The sequence below is a fragment of the Typopeltis vanoorti genome, chromosome 12, assembly GCF_054136105.1.
Source record: "Typopeltis vanoorti isolate ZY-2024b chromosome 12, IOZ_Tvanoo_1.0, whole genome shotgun sequence".
In the NCBI taxonomy this organism is placed as follows: Eukaryota; Metazoa; Arthropoda; class Arachnida; order Uropygi; family Thelyphonidae; genus Typopeltis; species Typopeltis vanoorti.
In genome coordinates, this window is record NC_143560.1 from 3,662,506 (window position 1) to 3,684,590 (window position 22,085).

At 36.5% G+C, this 22,085-nt stretch overlaps 1 protein-coding gene across 3 annotated transcripts in view; it reads left to right on the forward strand.

Annotated features, from left to right (window-relative positions):
• Window positions 1–22,085, forward strand: part of LOC150100550 (transforming growth factor beta regulator 1) — a 166,184-nt gene that overhangs the window by 32,511 nt on the left and 111,588 nt on the right. For all 3 annotated transcript variants that reach the window (XM_090401904.1, XM_090401902.1, XM_090401903.1), the window contains one exon: window positions 20,428–20,597. In XM_090401904.1, the coding sequence (XP_090258030.1) occupies window positions 20,428–20,597 (170 nt within the window). The remainder of the gene's footprint in view (window positions 1–20,427; window positions 20,598–22,085) is intronic.

A 22,085-nucleotide genomic window follows, 5' to 3' on the forward strand; every position in this document is an offset into this window, starting at 1 on the left:
TAGGTTTCTGTTCTTTTTACTTCTGTAGAGAGATGGAGAAAGTATAGTACAGTAGAGAAAGTGTAGCCAGAATTTTATAAACTCTTATTCTTGTATCATTTTGAACTTGGTTAAATTTGAAAATATTATTGATCATCTCTGTATCTTTAGGAAGTTTAAAATTTTGGCATCAATGTCACCTTCTTTGGTATATGATATAGAGTATACTAGATATTTGAAACAGTTAATATGTTCTATAATTTTATTTTCAGTCATGATTTTACTTTAGACCAGAGTAATCCTTTAAAAACCACAGTTTTTGTTTTATCTATAAATATTTCTTGATGTCTTTTGACATCAATCTTCTCCTCCAGCTCTTGTATAGACAATCAAGGAAAATTGCCTCACAGTGTATGTACTATGAACTATTCACTCCTTGTCTCCTGTGATCTTTGACTAGAAAGAAAGAAAATTCCCTCATTAGTCTCCTAATACAGATGGTACCTTCCTAGTTGCACTCAAAATTTGCAATTAATTAATTGTATTTGCATCCAGAATTATCACACATTCTACATTGGTTATTAATCCTCTCATACTTGTCTGGCACCTATCTAACAGCACAGAAACTTACCATTGTTTATTCCATCTCATAAAAGATGAAAGTCAGCTGCCATCAAGCTGTCATCTTATTGCCTTATCTCACCAACACGTTATCAAATATGATCCAGATTGAAAAATAATAACTTCACCATATATTACAGCATCAAAGTATGTAATGTGTACTTGGTAGTGATTCCCCCCCCACACACACCCAAACTAACAGACCATCTGATGAAGAGTAATGCTGCAAAAGAACCGACTTGGAACATCTAACAGTAACAAACATGTCTATTACATGTGGCTATTTCGATGCACTTGATTTACAGTCATATAATGATATTATTGTATTATTCTCGTGGAAAGGCTTAGATGTTGGTTATGCATTTTTGACTAAGTAATTTATGGAAATTACAATGTCAACTAGGATATACATTAAAATAAATTTTAATATACTTCAATATTTTGGCAACGTCACGTTGCCATTTTCAAGAAAATTAAGAACAAGACAGGTGCATGCAGGCACAACAAACAGTAAATGAGGAAGAAGCAGGAAGCTATTATTTCTCCTAAAGTCCTGATGGTGCACCCTAGCGGGCAGTGTTGGTATTCTTGGGCGATTGGGCTGAAGATCTTCTGATGTAGGTTTCCCAAATTTGAGGCAGTCTCATGCAGCCAAATTTGTTGAGGTTTGGAATGTTTCTTAGGGCTGAAGCTGATTCCATGAAAATTACTACGGTGTACTATTGTGGCTTTCTTCCACCGTATTCTATGGCAGGTATCCAATGCATGGTCAGCAAGACCAGAGTGGCTTTATTGGTGAAACCGGATGTTGTCCTTATATTCTGATATTGGCTGTCCTGCCTGTTTGGCCAAAGTAGGACAGCTTACAGCTGCAAGGGACCTGGCATACACCAGGTAGGTCTAGGGGGGGGAGGTTGGTCTTTAGTAGAGTGGATAAGGGATGCCAATTTTTTACATGGTCTGTAACGAGAAGTTAAGTCGTGTTTTTTTTTTAGGATTTTTGTAATTTTTCCGAGGTGCCTGAGATATAGGGTATGGCGATGGATTTAGAGTAATCCTTGTTGTGTGTGTGTGTGTGGTGGGGGGGTGTTAGAGATTTACTGGTTTCAATATTTTTTGGATTTTTTTTTTTGGGGGGGGGGAGCCATTCGCTGAGAAAGTGTTGAGAATGTGATTTAGTTCTGTGGTTAGGGCATTGTCATTTGAACAGATAAGTTTAGCCCTGTTGTGTAGTGTCTTAATGACTCCATATTGTTGTGAGGAGGGGTGGTGGGATTTTTGGTGACTGTATCTGCCTGTGTGCGTGGATTTTCTATAGACTGAGAAAACCAAGGTTCCATCAGGCTGGCGGGTGACTAGTGTGTCTAAGAAAGGAAGGCAGTTGTTTTTTTCCTCTTCCAGGGTGAATTTCATTCTGGGTTGTTTATATGTGTTAGGAAGGAGAGGAGTGCATCGGAGCCATGTGGCCAAATAGTGAACACATCATCAATAGTGAAGCCAAATGGTTGGTTTTTGTGGGGCAGAGTTTAAGGTTTTCTCTTCGAAAGTCTCCATGTAAAAGTTGGCTAAGGGTGGGGAGAGTAGAGAACCCATGCTTGTCCCCTCTATTTGTTTGTAGAATTTTCCTTGCCAAACAAAATAGCCTGAGTTCATTGTGAACTGAAAAAAGGCTGTGATATCGGGAGGAAATTTAGCTTGGATTAGCTCTAAGGATTCTTTGAGTGGGACATTTGTGAATAAGGAGGCGACATCAAAACTGACCATTATGTCAGTGTGTTTGAGTGTAAGGTTTTCTATGCTGGCTTTGAAGTGGGCTGAGTTTTTTATGTGTGAAGGTGTGTTGTCAGTATAGTGTGAGACCGCTTTGGCCAAATATTTAGCTAGTTTGTGTGTGGGGAAATCAATGCCATCCACTACGGGACGCAATGGCACATTTTCTTTATGTATTTTTGGGAGTCCATAAATACGGGGAGGTATGGAGTTAAATGGTTTTAATTTGTTAGTGATTTCCACAGGCCAAGAAGTGACCTTCTTAAGGAGCCTGTGGAGTTTTCTAATTTGTGAGTTGGTGGAATTGTACTCGATAGGGAGGTAAGTAGCCTGATCTAAAAATAAAGCTTTCAGCTTACCTGTGTAATCCTTTTGGTTAAGCAATACTGTGGTGTTCCCTTTATCAGCTTTGGTGATTATTATTTTCTTGTTTTTCTTTAATTCCAGTAGAGATTTAATTTCCTTACTGAGCATATTGGCTTTTGGTGGTTTAGCTTTGGTCAGAACACAAGTTACATCCAGTCTAATATTGTTGGCGACGTGGTTTGGAAGGTGTCGTATCAATTCTTATCATAATATCTTCAGTAGGTGTTCTTCTGGGTGTGATGGCGAAGTTGTGGCCACATGCGAGGGTGTCAAGTGCTTCAGGTTTTACACTAAATGACGAAAGGTTGACTACCGTTTCAGTAGGAAGTTGTGGTTTCGAGATAGAGTTCTTTTTTAAATTTTCAAATTTTTTGATGTGTCAATCTCGTACTTTTTTAAATGCTTTCTCCGCTGCAGTGCACGAGATGTTGTATAAAATACATCAAATTTCGTGGCTTAAGGTGCTTGAAAGGTCATCTTCGAGTGCCTGTATAGCTAAATTAGCATCATTCAGGAAATGCGAATCGTGGCAATTTATTCTCTGAGTACAGCTTGGTTGGCACAGTTATAAATACGAAGAGCCTTTTGCGAAGAGAAACAGTGCTTGAATTCCACACAGTTAGGAATTACTTGGTTATCCTGGCAGCGTATTAGGAAGGCGAGACGATTCAGTTGTCTTGATAGCTTTAACTTCATTTTACCATAATGGCGTGCTTTACGTGCAATGTCATCTCCGTGGATTATCGTAATTCTCGTGGAAAGGCTTAGACATTGGTTATGCATTTTTCACTAAGAAATTTAAGGAAATTGAGAACATTTAGGAAATTCAGTTCAGAACACAAGGACTACATCCGGTTTCACCAATACAGCCACTCTGGTCTTGCTGACCATGCGTTGGATACCTGCCATAGAATACAGTGGAAGAAAGCCACAATAGTACACCGTAGTAAATACAATTATGAAAGGCTTTTCATCCAATTAGCTTCAGCCCTAAGAAACAATCCAAACCTCAACAAATTTGGCTGCATGAGACTGCCTCAAATTTAGGAAACCTACATCAGAAGACCTTCAGCCCAAGAATACCAACATTGCCCACTATGGGGAACCATCAGGACTTTAGGAGAAATAATAGCTTCCTCCTCTTTTACTGTTTGTTATGCCTGCATGCACATGTCTTGTTCTTAAGGTTCTTGAAAATGGCAACGTGACGTTGTTGAAATATTGAAGTATATTAAAATTTATTTTAATGTATATCCTAGTTGACGTTGTAATTTCCTTAAATTACTTAGTAAAAAATGCATGACCAACATCTAAGCCTTTCCACGAGAATTACGATAATCCACGGAGATGATATCGCGCATAAAGCACGCAATTACGGTAAAATGAAGTTAAAGCTATCAAGACAACTGAATCGTCTAGCCTTCCTAAAACGCTGCCGGGATAAAAAGGTAATTCCTAACTGTGTGAAATTCAAGCACCGTTTCTCTTCGCAAAAGTCTCTTCGTATTTATAACCATGCCAGCCAAGCCTTACTCAGAGAACAAATTGCTGCGACTCGCTGTTTCCTGAATGATGCTAACTTAGCTATACAGGCACTCGAAGATGACCTTTTGAGCACCTTAAGCCACGAAATTTGATCTATTTTATACAACATCTCGTTGTATAAAAATCGGAGAAAGCATTTAAAAAAGTACAAGATCGACCCATCAAAAAATTTGAAAATTTAAAAAAGAACTCTATCTTGAAACCACAACTTCCTACAGAAACGGTAGTCAACCTTTCGTCATTTAGTGTAAAACCTGAAGCACTCAACGCCCTCGCACATGGCCACAACTTCGTCATCACACCCAGAAGAATACCTGCTGAAGATATTATGATAAGAATTGAATGTGGGATACGACACCTTCCAAACCACGTCGCCAACGATATTACACTAGATGTAGCTTGTGTTCTGACCAAAGCTAAACCACCAAAAGCCAATATGCCCAGTAAGGAAATTAAATCTCTACTGGAATTAAAGAAAAACATCATCATCATCATCAAATTCCTGCCATGTACCCTCAAGGGGTGTACAGGATATGACAGTACTACATGAAAAAATTACATCATTACTAACTTCCTATCTACAATTTTCCTCCAAATCAGTCTGTTACTTGTCAAGACTCCAACATTATCAGATCTTATATTTCTATCATCTAAGGCACTTTGTACCGTATCAATCCACCTATATCTTGGTCTTCCTCTGGGTCGTTTTCCTGCCAACCTGGCAGAGAACACTTGTTTTGCTAATCTTTCCTCTCCCATTCTATTTAAGTGACCATACCATCTGAGATTAGCTCTGCTAATGCATTCCTGGATGCTGTCAATGTCAAGTTCTTTCCTAATATCCTCATTTTTAATATGATATTGCCATTGATGCCATCTGTTCACACCTCTAATCTTTCTCAGGACTCTCATATCTGCGGTCTCTAGTCTTTGGTCAAGTGTTTTACTTCTGACCCAGCTCTCAGATCCATAAGTTAAAATTGGTTTGAACACAGTCTTGTATACAGCTAATTTAGTGTTCCGACTAATTTCTTTCTTATTCCATATGAATTTATTCAATTGACTTCCCACGAAACCAGCTTTGCTGATTCTGTTGTCTATTTCTATATTTAGTTTACCATCTTCAGTAAAAATTGTGCCTAAGTAGCTGAAATGTTTTACTTGTTCCACAGGTTCTCCATTCACAACACAGTTGACATTTTCAATGATTCTGCCTATTTTCAGTGTCTTTGTCTTTTTATTGCTGACCTTCATACCATATCTATTACAACAGCTATTCAATTTAGTCAGAGAATCTTGCAGACTTGTAGCGGATTTATTTAGAAGTATAACATCATCCGCATAAAGCATAGAGCTGACATTAACATCTCCAATTTTGATATCAGGTTTAATACCACATTCCTTCATAATGTGATCCATATAGATAATGAATAACAGAGGGGATAATGTACATCCTTGTCTCACACCAGATTTAACATTAAACCATCTTCCTGTACTTCCTTCAATTCTAACTGCTGACTCACAACTCAAATAAAGACTAAGTATTGCTTGATATAATGCCCCATTGACACCATATAACTGCAGCGTATTGAATAGCTTCTCTCTTGGCACCTTGTCATATGCCTTTTCCAAATCGACAAAACTTAAATACAGATCTTTGTTATATTCCCATGCTTTCTCGACTATTTGTCGTAAAGTGAAGATCTGATCCTGACAGCCTCTATTTGGCCTGAATCCAGCTTGTTCTTCACCAAGCTTTTCTTCCACAATTCTTCTCAACCGTTTCTCAAGTATACTTGCATAGATCTTGCCAGGAACACTCAGTAGGGAAATACCTCTGTAATTCTCACATTCAGTTTTATTTCCCTTTTTATATATGGGTACTATGAGAGCTCTACTCCAATCATCGGGAATTCGTCCCTCTGTCCAGGCTTTCTGAACTATGCAGTGCAGCCACTGTAAGACTCTTATACCACCATACTTCAGCATTTCTGGTCGAATATCATCAACTCCTGCTGCCTTTCCACATTTCAAGCCTTTGATGGCTTTTTCTACTTCAAGTATGGATATGTATTCCTGACTGCATGCCTGGTCAGTGTTTTTTATCACTATGCTGTCATCACTGCTTGTTTCATTTAGCAGTTTTTCAAAGTAATTACTCCATACTTCAAGGATATCTTTTTCTCCTGTTTTCATTTCACCTTTATCATCTCTAATTCCTTTTACAGCACTCTTTCCTCCATTCCTAAGCTTCTTCAACAACCTCCAGAATATTTTGCCACCTTCTTGATATTTATTTTCTATATTCTTGCCAAAGTCCTCCCATGACTTTTGTTTAGCTAGTTTTACACACTGTTTAGCTTTCTTACATTTGTCTCTGTATTCTGGAAGAGTAAAAGCTGACTTATTTGCCAGGAACTTTTGATATGCTTTCTTCTTTTCCTTCACTGCCTCTTTAACTTCCTGTGCCCACCAGGGAGTTCTGATTTTTTTATCCTTTCACACAACCTCACCACATGCCTCTCTGGCAGAATCAATCAATGTTTCCTTCAGAGTTTGCCACTGAATCTCCAAGGTTTGATTCCTGTTCTCAAACTCTTTCATTTTCTTTTCAATAATATTTCTGTATTTTAGTCTACCGTTCACATCTGAGAGCTGCTCAACTTTTATTTGCTTTAAAACTTTCTTACATGTTATTCTTTTCAATATGAAATTCAATTTTATCCTGCTCAAGACTAAATAGTGATCACTTCCAATTTCAAATCCTCTGTACACTCTGGTGTCCTGCACCAGGGAGAAAACATCACTATCAACAATAACATAGTCAATGAGACTTTTCTTATTCCTAGCCTCTTCTCTCCATGTGAATTTGTGCACATTTTTATGTTGGAACATGGTGTTAGTAATAACCAGTCCATGTCCTGAGCAGAAATCCAACAGATATTTGCCATTATTATTAGCTTTGCTCTTTTCTCCAAATTTTCCCAAAATATTTTTGTATGTCTCACAATCATTTCCTACTCTACTATTTAGATCCCCAACAAGGACCAACTTTTCCTTTTTCATTGTGTCAGTTGCTTTTTCTAAAGCCTCAAAAAATTCCTCCACTTCTACCTTAGTAGAACCTTCTGTGGGACCATAGGCACAAATAAGTCTCATTGTCCAGTTCCCCATTCTCATATTTGCCCAGATTACTCTACTTGAGACTGACTGCCATTCAAGAAGATTAGCCTCGTATTTTGTGTTGAATACTATGGCTACTCCTTCTTTTCCTTGATTGTCATTTCCTGAATATAACATTTTGTATTTATTGCTCAGGAAGATCTCACCAGTTTTGGTCTTTTTTGTTTCAGTCACCCCTATTATGTCGATCTGGTACTTATCTAATTCCTCAGCTAGCTCCATTTCTTTGCCATTCAGGCTTCTTACGTTGATAGTACCGATCTTTAACTCTGGTGATGTTGAGTTGGGGTTTGTTTTCATATTTGTTCCAGTAGCTGACTTTTCGCTGTTCGCCCTGGTTCCCTGGCGAAAACAACGGGGGCCTTGTTTAACCGGGCGACGCCCCAGCCGGCATGAAATTTTGTCATGTTGTACCATCATTTTTTATTTTGGTTTAACCAATAAGAATACAATTTGGTCGGCTAAATCCCAAATTGCCAGCCCATCCTCGTTCGTTCAGTATCAAAGTAGATACCCAACAGGGTGCACCACGAGAAGGTGAGGATTGGACATTAGGTCAGAAGCCCTGGTCGGTTCTCCGCATTCCTTTAAAGGCTATGTGGAGGTCTCCTCTCAGTTATACAGCTTTGACCCTTAAGCACCCCCAAAGAATGACACCCCTAAAGAAAAACAAGAAAATAATAATCACCAAAGCTGATAAAGGGAACGCCACAGTATTGCTTAACCAAAAGGATTACACAGATAAGCTGAAAGCTTTATTGTTAAATCGGGCTACTTACTTCCCTATCGAGTACAATCCCACCAACTCACAAATTAGAAAATTCCACAGGCTCCTTATGAAGGTCACTTCTTGGCCTGTGGAAATCACTAACAAATTAAAACCATTTAACTCCATACCTCCCCGTATTTATGGACTCCCAAAAATACATAAAGAAAATGTGCCATTACGTCCCGTAGTGGATGGCATTGATTTCCCCACATACAAACTAGCTAAACATTTGGCCAAAGCTCTCTCACACTATACTGGCATAACACCTTCACACATAAAAAAACTCAGCCCACTTCAAAGCAAGCATAGAAAACCTTACACTCAAACACACTGACATAATGGTCAGTTTTGATGTCGCCTCCTTATTCACAAATGTCCCACTCAAAGAATCCTTAGAGTTAATCCAAGCTAAATTTTCTCCCGATATCACAGCCTTTTTTCAGTTCACAATGAACTCAGGCTATTTTGTTTGGCAAGGAAAATTCTACAAACAAATAGAGGGGACAGCCATGGGTTCTCTACTCTGCCCCACAAAAACCAACCATTTGGCTTCACTATGTTGATGATGTGTTCGCTATTTGGCCACATGGCTCTGATGCACTCCTCTCCTTCCTAACACATATAAACAACCAACACCCCAGAATCAAATTCACCCTGGAAGAGGGAAAAAACAACTGCCTTCCTTTCTTAGACACAGTAGTCACCTGCCAGCCTGATGGAACCTTGGTTTTCTCAGTCTATAGAAAACCCACCCATACAGGCAGATACAGTCACCAACAATCCCAACACCCCTCCTCGCAACAATATGGAGTCATTAAGACACTACACAACAGGGCTAAACTTATCTGTTCAAATGACAATGCCCTAACCACAGAACTAAACCACATTCTCAACACTTTCTCAGCGAATGGCTTCTCCCCCCCCTTTCCCCAAAAAAATCCAAAAAATATTGAAACCAGTAAACCTCAACCCCCCCACCACCACCACCGCCAACAACAACAAGGATTCTAAATCCATCACCATACCCTATATAACCACCTCAGAAAAATTACAAAAATCCTAAAAAAAAACACGACTTAACTTCTCGTTACAGACCATGTAAAAAATTGGCATCCCTTATCCACTCTACTGAAGACCCCCCCCCCAGACCTACCTGGTGTATACCAGGTCCCTTGCAGCTGTAAGCTGTCCTACTTTGGCCAAACAGCAGGACAGCCAATATCAGAATTTCAGAACATAAGGACTACATCCGGTTTCACCAATACAGCCACTCTGGTCTTGCTGACCATGTGTTGGATACCTGCCATAGAATACAGTGGAAGAAAGCCATGATAGTACACAGTAGTAAATACAAATATGAAAGGCTTTTCATGGAATCAGCTTCAGCCCTAAGAAACAATCCAAACCTCAACAACGTTGGCTGTATAAGACTGCCTCAAATTTGGGAAACCTACATCAGATGACCTTCGGACCAATCGCCCAAGAATACCAACATTGCCTGCTGGGGGGCACCATCAGGACTTTAGGAGAAATAATAGCTTCCTGCTTCTTCCTCATTTAATGTTTGTTGTGCCTGCGTGCACCTGTCTTGTTCTTAAGTTTCTTGAAAATGGCAATGTGACGTTGCCAAAATATTGAAGTATATTAAAATTTATTTTAATGTATATCCTAGTTGATGTTGTAATTTCCTTAAATTACTTAGTAAAATTTTATTGTATTATATTTAAAAGAAACAGAAATCAATATATAAAATAATTAATAACATAATGTTTATTCCAGTCAGTGAATAGTTTCATTAATACATAGTAAAATTTTAACCATCATCTGTAACCTATATGATACAATAATAGTTTTATTAAAATTAAAAATTATAATAAATTACACTTTTTTTTTTTAAATTTGTAAATTTAATTTTATGAAAGATCTCAAATCTCAAGCTGTTTTTCCAGGAACTTATGACAAGAAAGATTAGAAAATTCTTGGGACAGGAAACCTATTTACTGCATCTCTCTGTATTTTGGTGTTTTACTGTGATTTACAAACTGTTCATAACTATTATTTTAATTTACTGTTGTTAATAATGGCAGATAAAATTCAAAATAATGGTGCTGTTGCTCCAGTGAAAAGAAGTTGCATAAATCTATTACATGCTAAGATTAAAATGATTAAATTTGGTGACAATGGTGTATTAAACACTGAGAAAAACCACAAACTAAACTTATCATGCACAATATTGTTGCAACTGCTTAAAACAATGATAAAAGTTTTAGTAAATGTGGACTAAGAGAACGTAAATGTAAGAATCCTATTGTTAAAATGGGAAAACTTAATGTTTACATTGATGACCCAACTGGTTGGCGTGTATCCTCAGGCTTAGACTTAATTAAACAGTTTGGTCAGAGGAGCTCATAAATTCCATTCCTTACATACTTGCATAATACATAGGCCAATATGGCATCTAATCCCATGACCATGTTCTCATTGAGGTTCTGCAATATTCTAATTCCTTTTCTTCAACCTCTATTCTATCATCAGTGAATGTTAAATTTGGTATTGCAACATCACCCAGATGGTACACCCTTTCAAAATGATCACTTTAATTCAACTATTTGGTTTGCTTCATTTACCTCCCTACCATCAGGACTTATTAAAGTCATCCTTCCACGGTCATTCCTCCTCACTTGCCACATAGCAAAAGCACTATAAGATTTCTTTTGGCCTCATCAACCAGCTTTCTCTCATAACTAGCTTTGACCTTCCTTACCATATAGATTACTCTTCTTGCATGTATCTTGTACTGCTCATAGGCATACTGACCACCTTTTTTTCTTTATATTCTCTCCATTTCTTTGTCTGCAACTCCTGCTTAATGATGCTATTCATCCATCTAACTCCTACCTGATTTATCCTTCTGATTCTAGGTATACAGTGTTATATTGATGTTCCATTGTTATATCGATGTTTCTATATGATTTATGCTTAATTAGTTGTTTACTTAAATCTATCCTTTCTTACCTAAAACCTTATATAATCAAAATCCTACTGGCTGCTCTATTGTTATATATGTACCTTTCGTTATTTATTCTTTCTTCTCTCACTTTAATCTTATTCTTATATCTAGGATTGTTTCCTCTTCGGATACTGGCGAATTTATATTTTGCTGCGCCAGCCAGTATCCTATAGTAGAAAAGATCCTTACTCAGGGAGACAATACTAGCTTCTTAGCTTACTTACACAATATCTTATTTAAACTGCCGTATAGATTCAGATTATTGCAGTCGTGACCTAAATCTATTATTATATTCACTCTCTAAATCCTTCCCACCAAAATAGGTTCTATTTTTATAAGTGGTAAGTTGGAATCATAATTAGGCATGACTCAGGTTCAGGTAAATATGACATGTTTATTGGAATATCTAAAACACAATACAAAATTCATGCACTCAGTTATGCTCAATACTAAATAAAACTCGAATTAAGATGTTAACACTTTCTAAATTAATTAAATCTTATAAAGCAGGCTAAACACAGTAACTGCATATTGGGATAAATAGCAAATGATATGAAGTTAAGCTTTCAGTAGTATTACTCTCAAGAGAAAACTAACAAACATTCTAATGTTACTGAGATACTAAATTCTACTATTCTTATCGTATCAAGTTAATCCTATCACATACAAAATTACAAAAGATCTCTTCCAAACAATTCTTACTCTCAAAGGAGGTTAACTTTCTAAATAGAGACTTCCACAGAATTCTTTAGAATACAGTTCTTAATTTCACATTCGTAAACAATCTTCTCTTTTCTAATGAACTTTCACACAAAATTAGAGTAATTGCACCTTACCGAGCTTTTTCTGCATCGTTCTGCACCACAGACACGTGTATGTCTGGATACCTCATCTATTGGCTGTCCATACGCCAACGTAGGGGTTACGCTATCTTCATTCCTTCTGCCGAAAACGGACTCAAATCTTTGCGTTTCAGGAACAACTCGATGGGACTTTTCACCGATGGCTTTATTCTGCTAGGACTGGAATTTTTACCTTCAGCTTTGCATAGAATCCTACTTCATTTTAAGAACACTTGCAGTCCGACATTTTTTTACAGACTTCATCCCCCCCCCCCTTACGCGAAACTGCCTGCTAACTTCCGAACCACCAAAACAGGAAGACATTAAAAATGAAATCTTAATATAATCACAACAGCTTACATATAAGGTACTTGAGATAAAAAAATACATTTAACATAAAGTGAAGATGTTTCACTTTTAATTACAACTGATGTGTAGGTATTTCTCTTTGCCAGCAAGTTTTATATGTTAGACTCTAAATGAATGATTTCTTTCTAAGATTCCTTCATTTAGGATCTAACAACGGTTTGATACTGCTTTCTTCAAACATGCCTTGACCACCATCACCATCTCTTCCCCTTCCAATTCTTATGCCATGGCACTGCTCAAAACTGACTCCTGGTCTTTTCATGATTACCTTCTTTGTAATTCCTCATATATATCCCTTCTTAACAGAAAATTCTGCATGTCTGGTAATCTCCCAATTCAAGACTACATGATCACTTTTCCCAAGTATAGATAGCATAGCTAGATTAATTACTGTTAAGTTCTCTGATACTTTAACCAGATCCAGCACACTCAAACTTCATATCTCCTCCATTACATGCTGTCTTATGCAATTATCTCTTAGCAGCTAAATTCCATTTCTTCCCTTTTTGTGACCATTTTTCTTCCCAATCTGTGTCCCTTATAAGTTACTCAACCTATACTCATTGCTAATTTGCGAATGAATGTCATCTACATTCTCTATTATATCCCCCCCCCCCCCTCCTAGATTATAGAAGCAGTCAATGATATATTTCATCCTTTTGGTCTTTATCTCACACCAGATAGTCTTAAATGAACTTCACTCTGCATCCCTTTACCCCTAAAGTAATTATACTCTTTTTAGCTTCAATTCCTTTGCTATTGTTAGCAAAACCCCTCCCCATCCTGTTCCTTCTGTTCTCTTTGAAGACACTATATTCCCTTACATTCTGTTCCAATGACCATATCATCCAATTATATTAACTTTATTTCGAATACTTCAGGCATTAGTATACATAAACTGCAATACCCCTCCCCTTTCATCCCACAACCTCCCTTACACCTTGTGTTCTTTAGCTGACTAAAGTTACCTTCAGGTGCTACATTCAGCATTAAGTCACTCTCTCGCTTACTAGGTTAGCATTGGTCCAGGTCCTGGTCTTTTTTAGTTCTTTCATAGAGGACCAATGCTAACCTACACCCCACCCCCATCCCTAAACATTCTAGTTTCTCCAAATCTGCACTTCCAAACTCTCACTGAAAACCACACTTTCTCAAGACTCCTGACCCCAAATCCAATCAAGAGGAATCCATCTACTTTATATAAATCTTTCCTTCCATCAAAATTATTCCTCACATCCACGAACTCCATGCACCATTCCTCCTGCACAATCAATGCACTCGCTCATTTGCAATCATAGCTTGCCTCTATAATACAGTGGCAAGAGAGACTTAAATATTACTTTCTCACTCTTCTGCCACCACATGTGTGCTAAATCATTTGTGCCAGCCACAATATGCATCTCTTTCACCTTCACTGTTTGCATTCTTACTGCATTACTAACATCCTTAATCTTGGCACCAGAAAAACGCAGTTTTGTCACACTCTCTTCAAGCACTCCTCTTATCAATGAATCACTATACAAAATTCAATCCTTATTCTCATGTTTTTGCTCTTTCATACTCTGCTTTCTCAGCCCTTGTACCCCCCCCCCCCCTTCTTCCACATTCTGTTCTGTAGAGAACCCCATATAAGTGCTCTATCTTTTCCATTACCATTTAGTCATTCCTTCATTGTCTACTGTTTCATTCTAGCCCGTTCATACTGTTTACAACATCAATCCCACCAATCGCATTGTCATGTATTTTGTTTTTTAACTCACTGCTATCATTCTTCTCTCTCTCCTCCCATTTCTGGCATTTGCTTTCAAAAAAACTTATGACAAACCCATTCTCCAGTTTCATTTTCTCCATAAATTTCACATTCTATGAAGCGAATGCATTTTGAAATTGCCCATGATTGTTTTACACATCAGTGCAATGATGTACAATACAGCATACAATAAAATAAAAATAAAAGCTTTCAAAACCATGCAACCCTTACAATTAAACAGTCATAAGTATAATAATGCAGACAGAATGATCTAATCAAAATCACCTTCTACCCTCTCTATGGCAAATTTTGCACTATAATAAAATGGTCTTTGGGTTTATTAAAATTCAATGAAAAAAAAAAATGTTGAGGAATATATACTAACACACACCAGTCATCGTTAAACTCACAACACAATGGTGTAGTGACTCTCCTATGAATAAAGAACAAACAGTACGTATTTTAAAGTATGATGGAATTAAAATGGCCCTCAAGCTGTTTAAAAAAAAGTTTATTCCATTCATAAAACTTCAAAAAGATCAAGAAATATACATACACATGCAAACATCACTGAAGAACAACCAAGTGTCTATAAAATTTATTGAGATATTTGCTATGAAGAATATAAAGAAAGATCAGGAAATAAATCTGTAGAGGTGAACATGTCAAAGATATCATGAACATGTCAAAGTATCTGAAAAACAGATACAAAAGTTAACATTATAATTTTGTACTGCAATGGGAAAAAAAAGAAAGAAAGAAATGAAACAAAGTTGGTTAGCGATGCCTCTATCATATCTACAATGCTCCATCTATTCCATGAACTCTGAAAACCACAATCTCAATCTGCTGCTGAATCTTTTCAACTATCTTCCCATCTTCTTAGAACCCATGTGACAATTATTATTTTATATTTTCATTATGTATAAATGGAGAAGATTATGGATCTATCCATATTTTATAGCAAAATGTAGAAAGAAACAACTTAAACATTTCGAACTTTACTAGAGGGCTTTTGAGCATATAGCTGTCTACTTCAGAGTTGCCTTGGTTTTCACTACTTAAAAGACACTAGCTCTGCCCAGGAGCCCATATATTTGCCTTTTATATTAGTGCTTAAATCAGGTTTTGCCTGGCAGCTATTTCAAATTGCTAGTTCTCATCAGAAACTTAGAGAAAGGACAAAAATTCTCTCAATACTGTAACAATTGTATGTCAGAAAGTTTATTCATCATAAGTGAATTCTCAGTAGGTACATCTTAAGTGGTGCAAACCAAGGCAACTCCAGTGCTGAAGGTTATAATCTGATAAAATCTCTGGTAAATTTCCAAACTTTTTAAAGTTTCTTTCTTTATTTAGCTATAAAATATTGATAGATCCATAATATCCTCCATTTTTATATTTTACTTATGCCAAATTGAAGTCTTTTTGCTCTATGCTTTTGTCATTGTAATTTAAAAATTTTTAATTTGGCTTCAAAAATGAAAATAAATCAATTGGAAGTTTGGAAACACTTTAAGATATGTAAAAATGAGGAAGTAGCTCAGTCTGTTTATTGTATAAAGCAGATTTCGTGTAAGGGATGAAACTAGTGACAGTGGTATATCAAACACTGAGAAGCATGCAGTTTCTCGGTGTTTGAGTATTTAGAATGTATGCATAAATCACATTTAAAAAAAAAAAAAGCTGAGGAAAATTTGAAACCATCAAATAGATTAGGAAATAAATGTTATTTATTTCCCGATCTACTGATAAGAATTAAGGCTGATCAGTCAATTGTAAAAAAAAAAAAAAAAAAATCAGCTAACGCCTTTTTATTCCCGTATACGGGAGTAGGCGAGGCCATTTAGCCCTATCTAACCTTTTGGAGACTGAGTGGACAGTTCAATCTCCACTGGTACCCAATCAGAGACAGATGGCCCAAGGCTATCACTAATTAAGCGGTACGCAGTGAAGAGAGATGGCTCAAATGTGCCGCCATCTCGTGGTCCCTAACCCTAACACAATATATTTAATGTCTGAAATAATGTGGGTTCTACGGTCGATTTTCTTGAGTTTACAGGACGAAAAACCCGAGTTTCCGGGAGGAAAAACCTGCTTGCCCATTCCAGAGATCGACTAACTCGGGAACCGGTCGAAAAAAGGCTTAGAAAAATTTCCTCTAGTCGCCGACTAGACTCGAAACCAAGTCTTCCTTCGTGCGGCCAAGCGCGGCGGTGTGCAAACGCCACATCCGCTGAGCTACACAGGCTCAGTCAATTGTAACCTTTTGAAAACAAGAAAAATTAAGTGAGATTAGTATCTAGATTGGATGTCAATTTGTATACTTGGGAGGATTAAAAATGGGACCACTGATGTTATGAAATTCCAATGCCTGATTAGCAACTTCTTGGCAACATTGTCTACTTATTAATGAGACACACTGCCAGTAGTTCTTTATATGTGAATCGATTTCAAAGTAGAATTATATATTACCAAAGTACCAGCCAGAATCTTAAAGTTAATTATGGAAACATATTATTATTTGACACCTCCAGGGAGTCCAAAGACTCATTGAGGCAGGGCACCTGCTCTACAACTCATGTCTCCACCACTCAATCCACCAACTGACTGCAACTACACCAACGCCATCTACCACCACTATTTCCACAGACAATCACAAACAACCTACAGCCGAAGAATTTGAGCCCACAGCCCTTTGGCTGGAGAGCGGATACGCTAACCACTCAGCCAGCCTGGCTGGCCGAGTCTATATGAGCATTTAAAAAAAAAAAAATATATATATATATATATATATCCAAACTTAAAGAATTAGCAGAATTAAATTACCATTTTAGTCTTACTTTGGATATGTGGGCCTGTACCAGAAGTAAAAGATATTTCAGTATTGTTGTGTATTCAGATGACGCAAAAATTTTTAATTTACTATTAGTTCTTATATACCTTGACAAAGGGTTCATCAGTTGATATTCAAAATATTGTGCATGTAAGCATTTGGAATAATTTTGAAAAACATTCTGTGGCTATAAAAGTCAGATGGATGAGAAACTTGGGAAGCTTCTGTAGCTCAGTCAGTATAGACAAAGCCCTTTGGTCGGAAAGACCTGGGTTCGATTCCTGTCAGTGATCTGAGGAACCTTTATCTGGTCTCTTTCAACTAAAGGTGAGTTAACTGGTTTTGTACAGAGGTGGAAGCCCCCCCCCCCTTCCTGGTAACTTGGGTTTTTTATCCCTCTAAACAGGCACCTTCGAAATATACTACGGCAAGGTAGGCAACAAGAAACCACCTTGCTCATAATCATCTCCTTAGTATGGTAGCATATAGCTATCCCCACCAGCCACATGGCTGAGGAAATAGGATAGGAGTAACTTGGACATGAAAGCTTAACCACGCTACCGGCCAAGACGTCAAATTTATCATGGATGCGAAGTGCATGTTAAAATTGTAATACCTTTGATATTACATTGAAATATATGATGGATACGAAGCGTATGAGGATGCATATTTGATCCATAATGGCCAGTAAGGTAAACAATCATGCAATTGTTGATGCATTTTATAAAAAATGAGTCAACAATTGCATCGTTTAAAAATTTAAATATATTTCAAAAATAATTTTCACGAGTGAAGTGTGAACAGTCTGGGAGCAGAAAAATAGCTGAGACTCAGCTATTTTTCTGGTTTGAATCCAAAACAACCTATTTAAAGGTTTTTTCAGCTGAAGATAAGTTAGCCAATCTCATATGGAGGTGTTAAAGTTTTTCATTCTGCAAACCAGCCTGAACACACCATCCACCACATAACCTTACATTTGGCCATGTTAAACTGGAAGTCATTTATCTTTCTCTGTACTGCCAGTCTCTTTAAGCCATCCTTCAGGATCTTAACATCATCATCATTGATTATCACTGTGTTCAGCTTTGTATCATCAGCAGACAAACGAATATTTCCCTTTAAATCATTTCTCATATCTATATAGTAAATTAAACAGCAGAATATCCAGTACGGAGCCCTGCAGTACACCATTAGTCACCTACCTTCTCTCTGACTAAGCTTCCCCATGCACCACTCATTGATATCTGCCTATTAACCACTACCTTTTCCAAATTGCCAGTCTGGTTGGCTGAGGGGGTTAGCATATCCACTCTCCAATCAACAGGATGTAGGTTTGAATCCAGCCATGTACTTGGATGTTGGTGAGACCACCTCCTCATGCTTATTGGGAGGTGGTCTCGCTCTTCAATAGGCATGGGGAGTGAGACCACTATGGAACTTTTCTCAAGCCTTGAATTGGCTTGAAAAAAGTTCCATGTTTGGTCTCTAGAGCAGAGTTCCAGATTTGGTAAAAAAAAAAGAATAAAAATAAATAAATAAATAAATACATATGAATGTACTGTAGTTTTACAGTAACCTCATGGGTGGAACCCATATAAAAAATAATAAATAAATGAAAAAATCAGCAGCTTCATATCCACTCCCATTTGCTTCAATTTGTAGAACAGAGTTCTATGTGAAATCCTGTTGAATGCCTTTGTAAAGTTCAACAGTATCAGTGTAGCCATTTCCTTTATCCAGCTCAGCTGTCACCTTATCATAAAAAGTAAACAGATTACTAAGGCAAGACCTACACTTCACAAAACTATGTTGCTCCCTGTAAAGTATCATATTTTTCTCAATCCAGTCCTGAATTCTGTCTTTTACTAACTTCTACAGTATTTCAACTGCCACTCTTCTGATTGCTTGTAATTTGCAACTTCTATCTTGCACACTCCATAATGCTCTGCAACTGTTTTGCTCTCTTTTCACTCTCCATTCATCTTCCCAGAACTGAGGCTCAAATTAAACAGCTTGGTTAGAAGACATGCCAGTTTCCTTGCACATTCTCATTATACACAGCTTATGTCATCTGATCCCATGGTTGTATTTGCATTATAGTTCTGCAATATCATAAGCATTTCCAGTTCATCTACCTCTATTCTTCCATCAATCATATCTGACACTGGAATATCCCCACCAAGATGGTACAGAGATAGTAAATCCGTTATAGAAGGGGTTGCTGTCTTTCAGAGATCTGAGGAGGATATGAACTATTTGAATAGTTGAGAAAGTTACTTTAATATTATGACTCGAGTGGGGTAGCAATCTTGATGGAAATATTTCTATGTATAGAATGGAAACAGACTCTCTGCACTGATGTTAGGATTTTGGCAGGAGGACTATCAGAAGATAGTATTTGGACTGTGTTTTTGAAATATTCATTAAGGCTGAACTTGGAATAGTGATTATTCTAAAGATACAACTCTTTCTCTTCTTGGTGTAGTCACTAACAGACATATCACAATCAAATTTAGAATGTTGCCTGGCTTATATTTAGATCTAAATATTTTAATTTAAATTTACATATATTAAATATATAAGCCTGGATTATATTTAATTACTTATTAATTATTAATGAACAACATGTAAAATTGTAACATTAAATTCAGCTTATCAGTTAATCATAAGTTGTAATTGCTAAGGTTAAAAATGGTTGGAGCCCAACTAAATTACTGTACTCCCTTCATCTTTTGGGACGAGGCATCAACATTATCTCATATCATGAGACATTATTGCATTCTCAAGGGACGTTGAAGCATCAGCAAACTGAATTAAGTAAATGTAAAGTATAAGCTTGATTGATTAAATTATTAAAAAAAAAAAAAAAAAAGACTAAAAGAATGATCAAACTGCTTATTTGAGTTTTGATTTGGGAATATAGGGAAGACAAAGCAGAAATCACTGATTATTCCATTATCTCTTCCATTTTCCACTTTCTCTTCCATTTAAAATTTTTAACGATTTAAATGGTTAAATGATCTTATAATTAAGCATTTTCTTTCCTCATACCTCTTTTCATCAAATAGCTTCTACTAATATAATTTTTTTGCATTTGGGTGTGTTGAATAGAATATTACATGAAGTAAAATGTTAGGTGCTTTTACATAGGTATAAACTGAAAAGTAATAGCATAAATATTGTACAGTAGATATGTAAAAAATTTATTCTAATAAATATTAATTTTATTTTTTACTAGCACTTTTTTTTTTTTTTTTTTTTTTTTTTTTTTTTGTCCTTTCTAAATTCTGTGACTAGTATCATAAAATTAATTTTTAATATGTTAAAACTGTATCCCTAATAACTTTTAATGTGGGATCCTTAATTTTATGAAATTGTTATACTTAGATTTTTACTGAAGAAGCTCTTAAACTATCAGACACAAAGAGATGGGAATATCCAAGGTAGTCCAAGTGCATCAGGGAATAATTCAGTGATGCTTCCTGTTGTAGATAGCATAGAATCCAAACCCAAGAAGAAACTGCCATTGAAGAAAAAAACTGCCAAAGATTTAATTGGTAAATTAAATATCGTGGTTACCAGAATAATCAGATTTTCACTATAATTATGTGTTACATTTTTCCTTCCATAGGGAGTATATCTTATCATCATCAAATTCCTGCCAAGTACCTTCAAGGGGTGTAAAGGATATGATAGTACTACATGAAAATTTGACATCATTACTAATTTTCTATCTACAATTTTCCTCCAAATCAGTCTGTTTGTGTCAAGATTCCAACATTATCAGATCTTATATCTCTGTCTTCTAAGGCACTTTTTATCATATCTATCCACCTAAATCTTGGTTTTCCTCTGGGTCTTTTCCTGCCAACCTGTCAGAGAACAGTTGTTTGGCTAATCTTTCCTTGCCCCATTCAGTTTAAGTGACTATACCACCTGAGATTAACTCTGCTAATGCATTTCCTGGATGCTAACAATGTCAAGTTCTTTCCTAATATTGTTTTTGATATGATATTGCAATTGATGATATCTGTTCATGCCTCAATCTTTCTCATGACTCTCATATCTGCAGTCTCTAGTCTTTGGACAAGTGTTTTACTTCTGACACGGCTCTGAGATATATAAGTTAAAATTGGTTTGAACACTATATTGTATACAGCTATTTTATTGTTTTGACTAATTTCTCTCTTATTCCATATAAATTTATTCAATTGACTTCCTACCATACCAGCTTTGTTGATTCTCTTGTCTATTAACATATTTAATTTACCATCTTCACTAAAAATCGTGCATAAGTAGCTTAACTTTACATATTTTACTTGTTCCACAGGTTCTCCATTCACAACACAGTTGACATTTTCAGTGATTCTGCCTATTTGTATTCTCTTTGTCTTTTTATTGCTGACCACCATACCATATCTATTACAACAGTTATTCAATTTAGTCAGAGAATCTTGCAGACTTGTAGCGGATTTATTTAGAAGTATAACATCATCCGCATAAAGCAAAGAGCTGACATTAACATCTCCAATTTTGATATCAGGTTTAATACCACTTTCCTTCATAATGTGATCCATATAGATAATGAATTACAGAGGGGATAATGTACATCCTTGTCTGACACCAGATTTAACATTAAACCATCTTTCTGTACTTCCCCCAATTCTAACTGCTGACTTACAACTCAAATAAAGACTAAGTATTGCTTGATATAAGGCTAGATTGACACCATACAACTGTAATGTTTTGAACAGCTTTTTCTCTTGGCAACTTGTCACATGCTTTTTCCAGATCTATAAAACTAAAATGCAGATCTTTGTTATATTCCCATGATTTCTCAGCTATTTGTCGTAAAGTGAAAATCTGATTCTGACAGCCTTATTTGGCCAGAATCTAGCTTGTTCTTCACCAAGAACACTTTCTTCCACAATTCTTCTCAACCATTTCTCACATATACTTGCGTAAATTTTACCACAAGACTCGGTAGAGAAATACCTCTCTAATTCTCACATTCAGTTTTATTTCCCTTTTTTATATATGGGTAC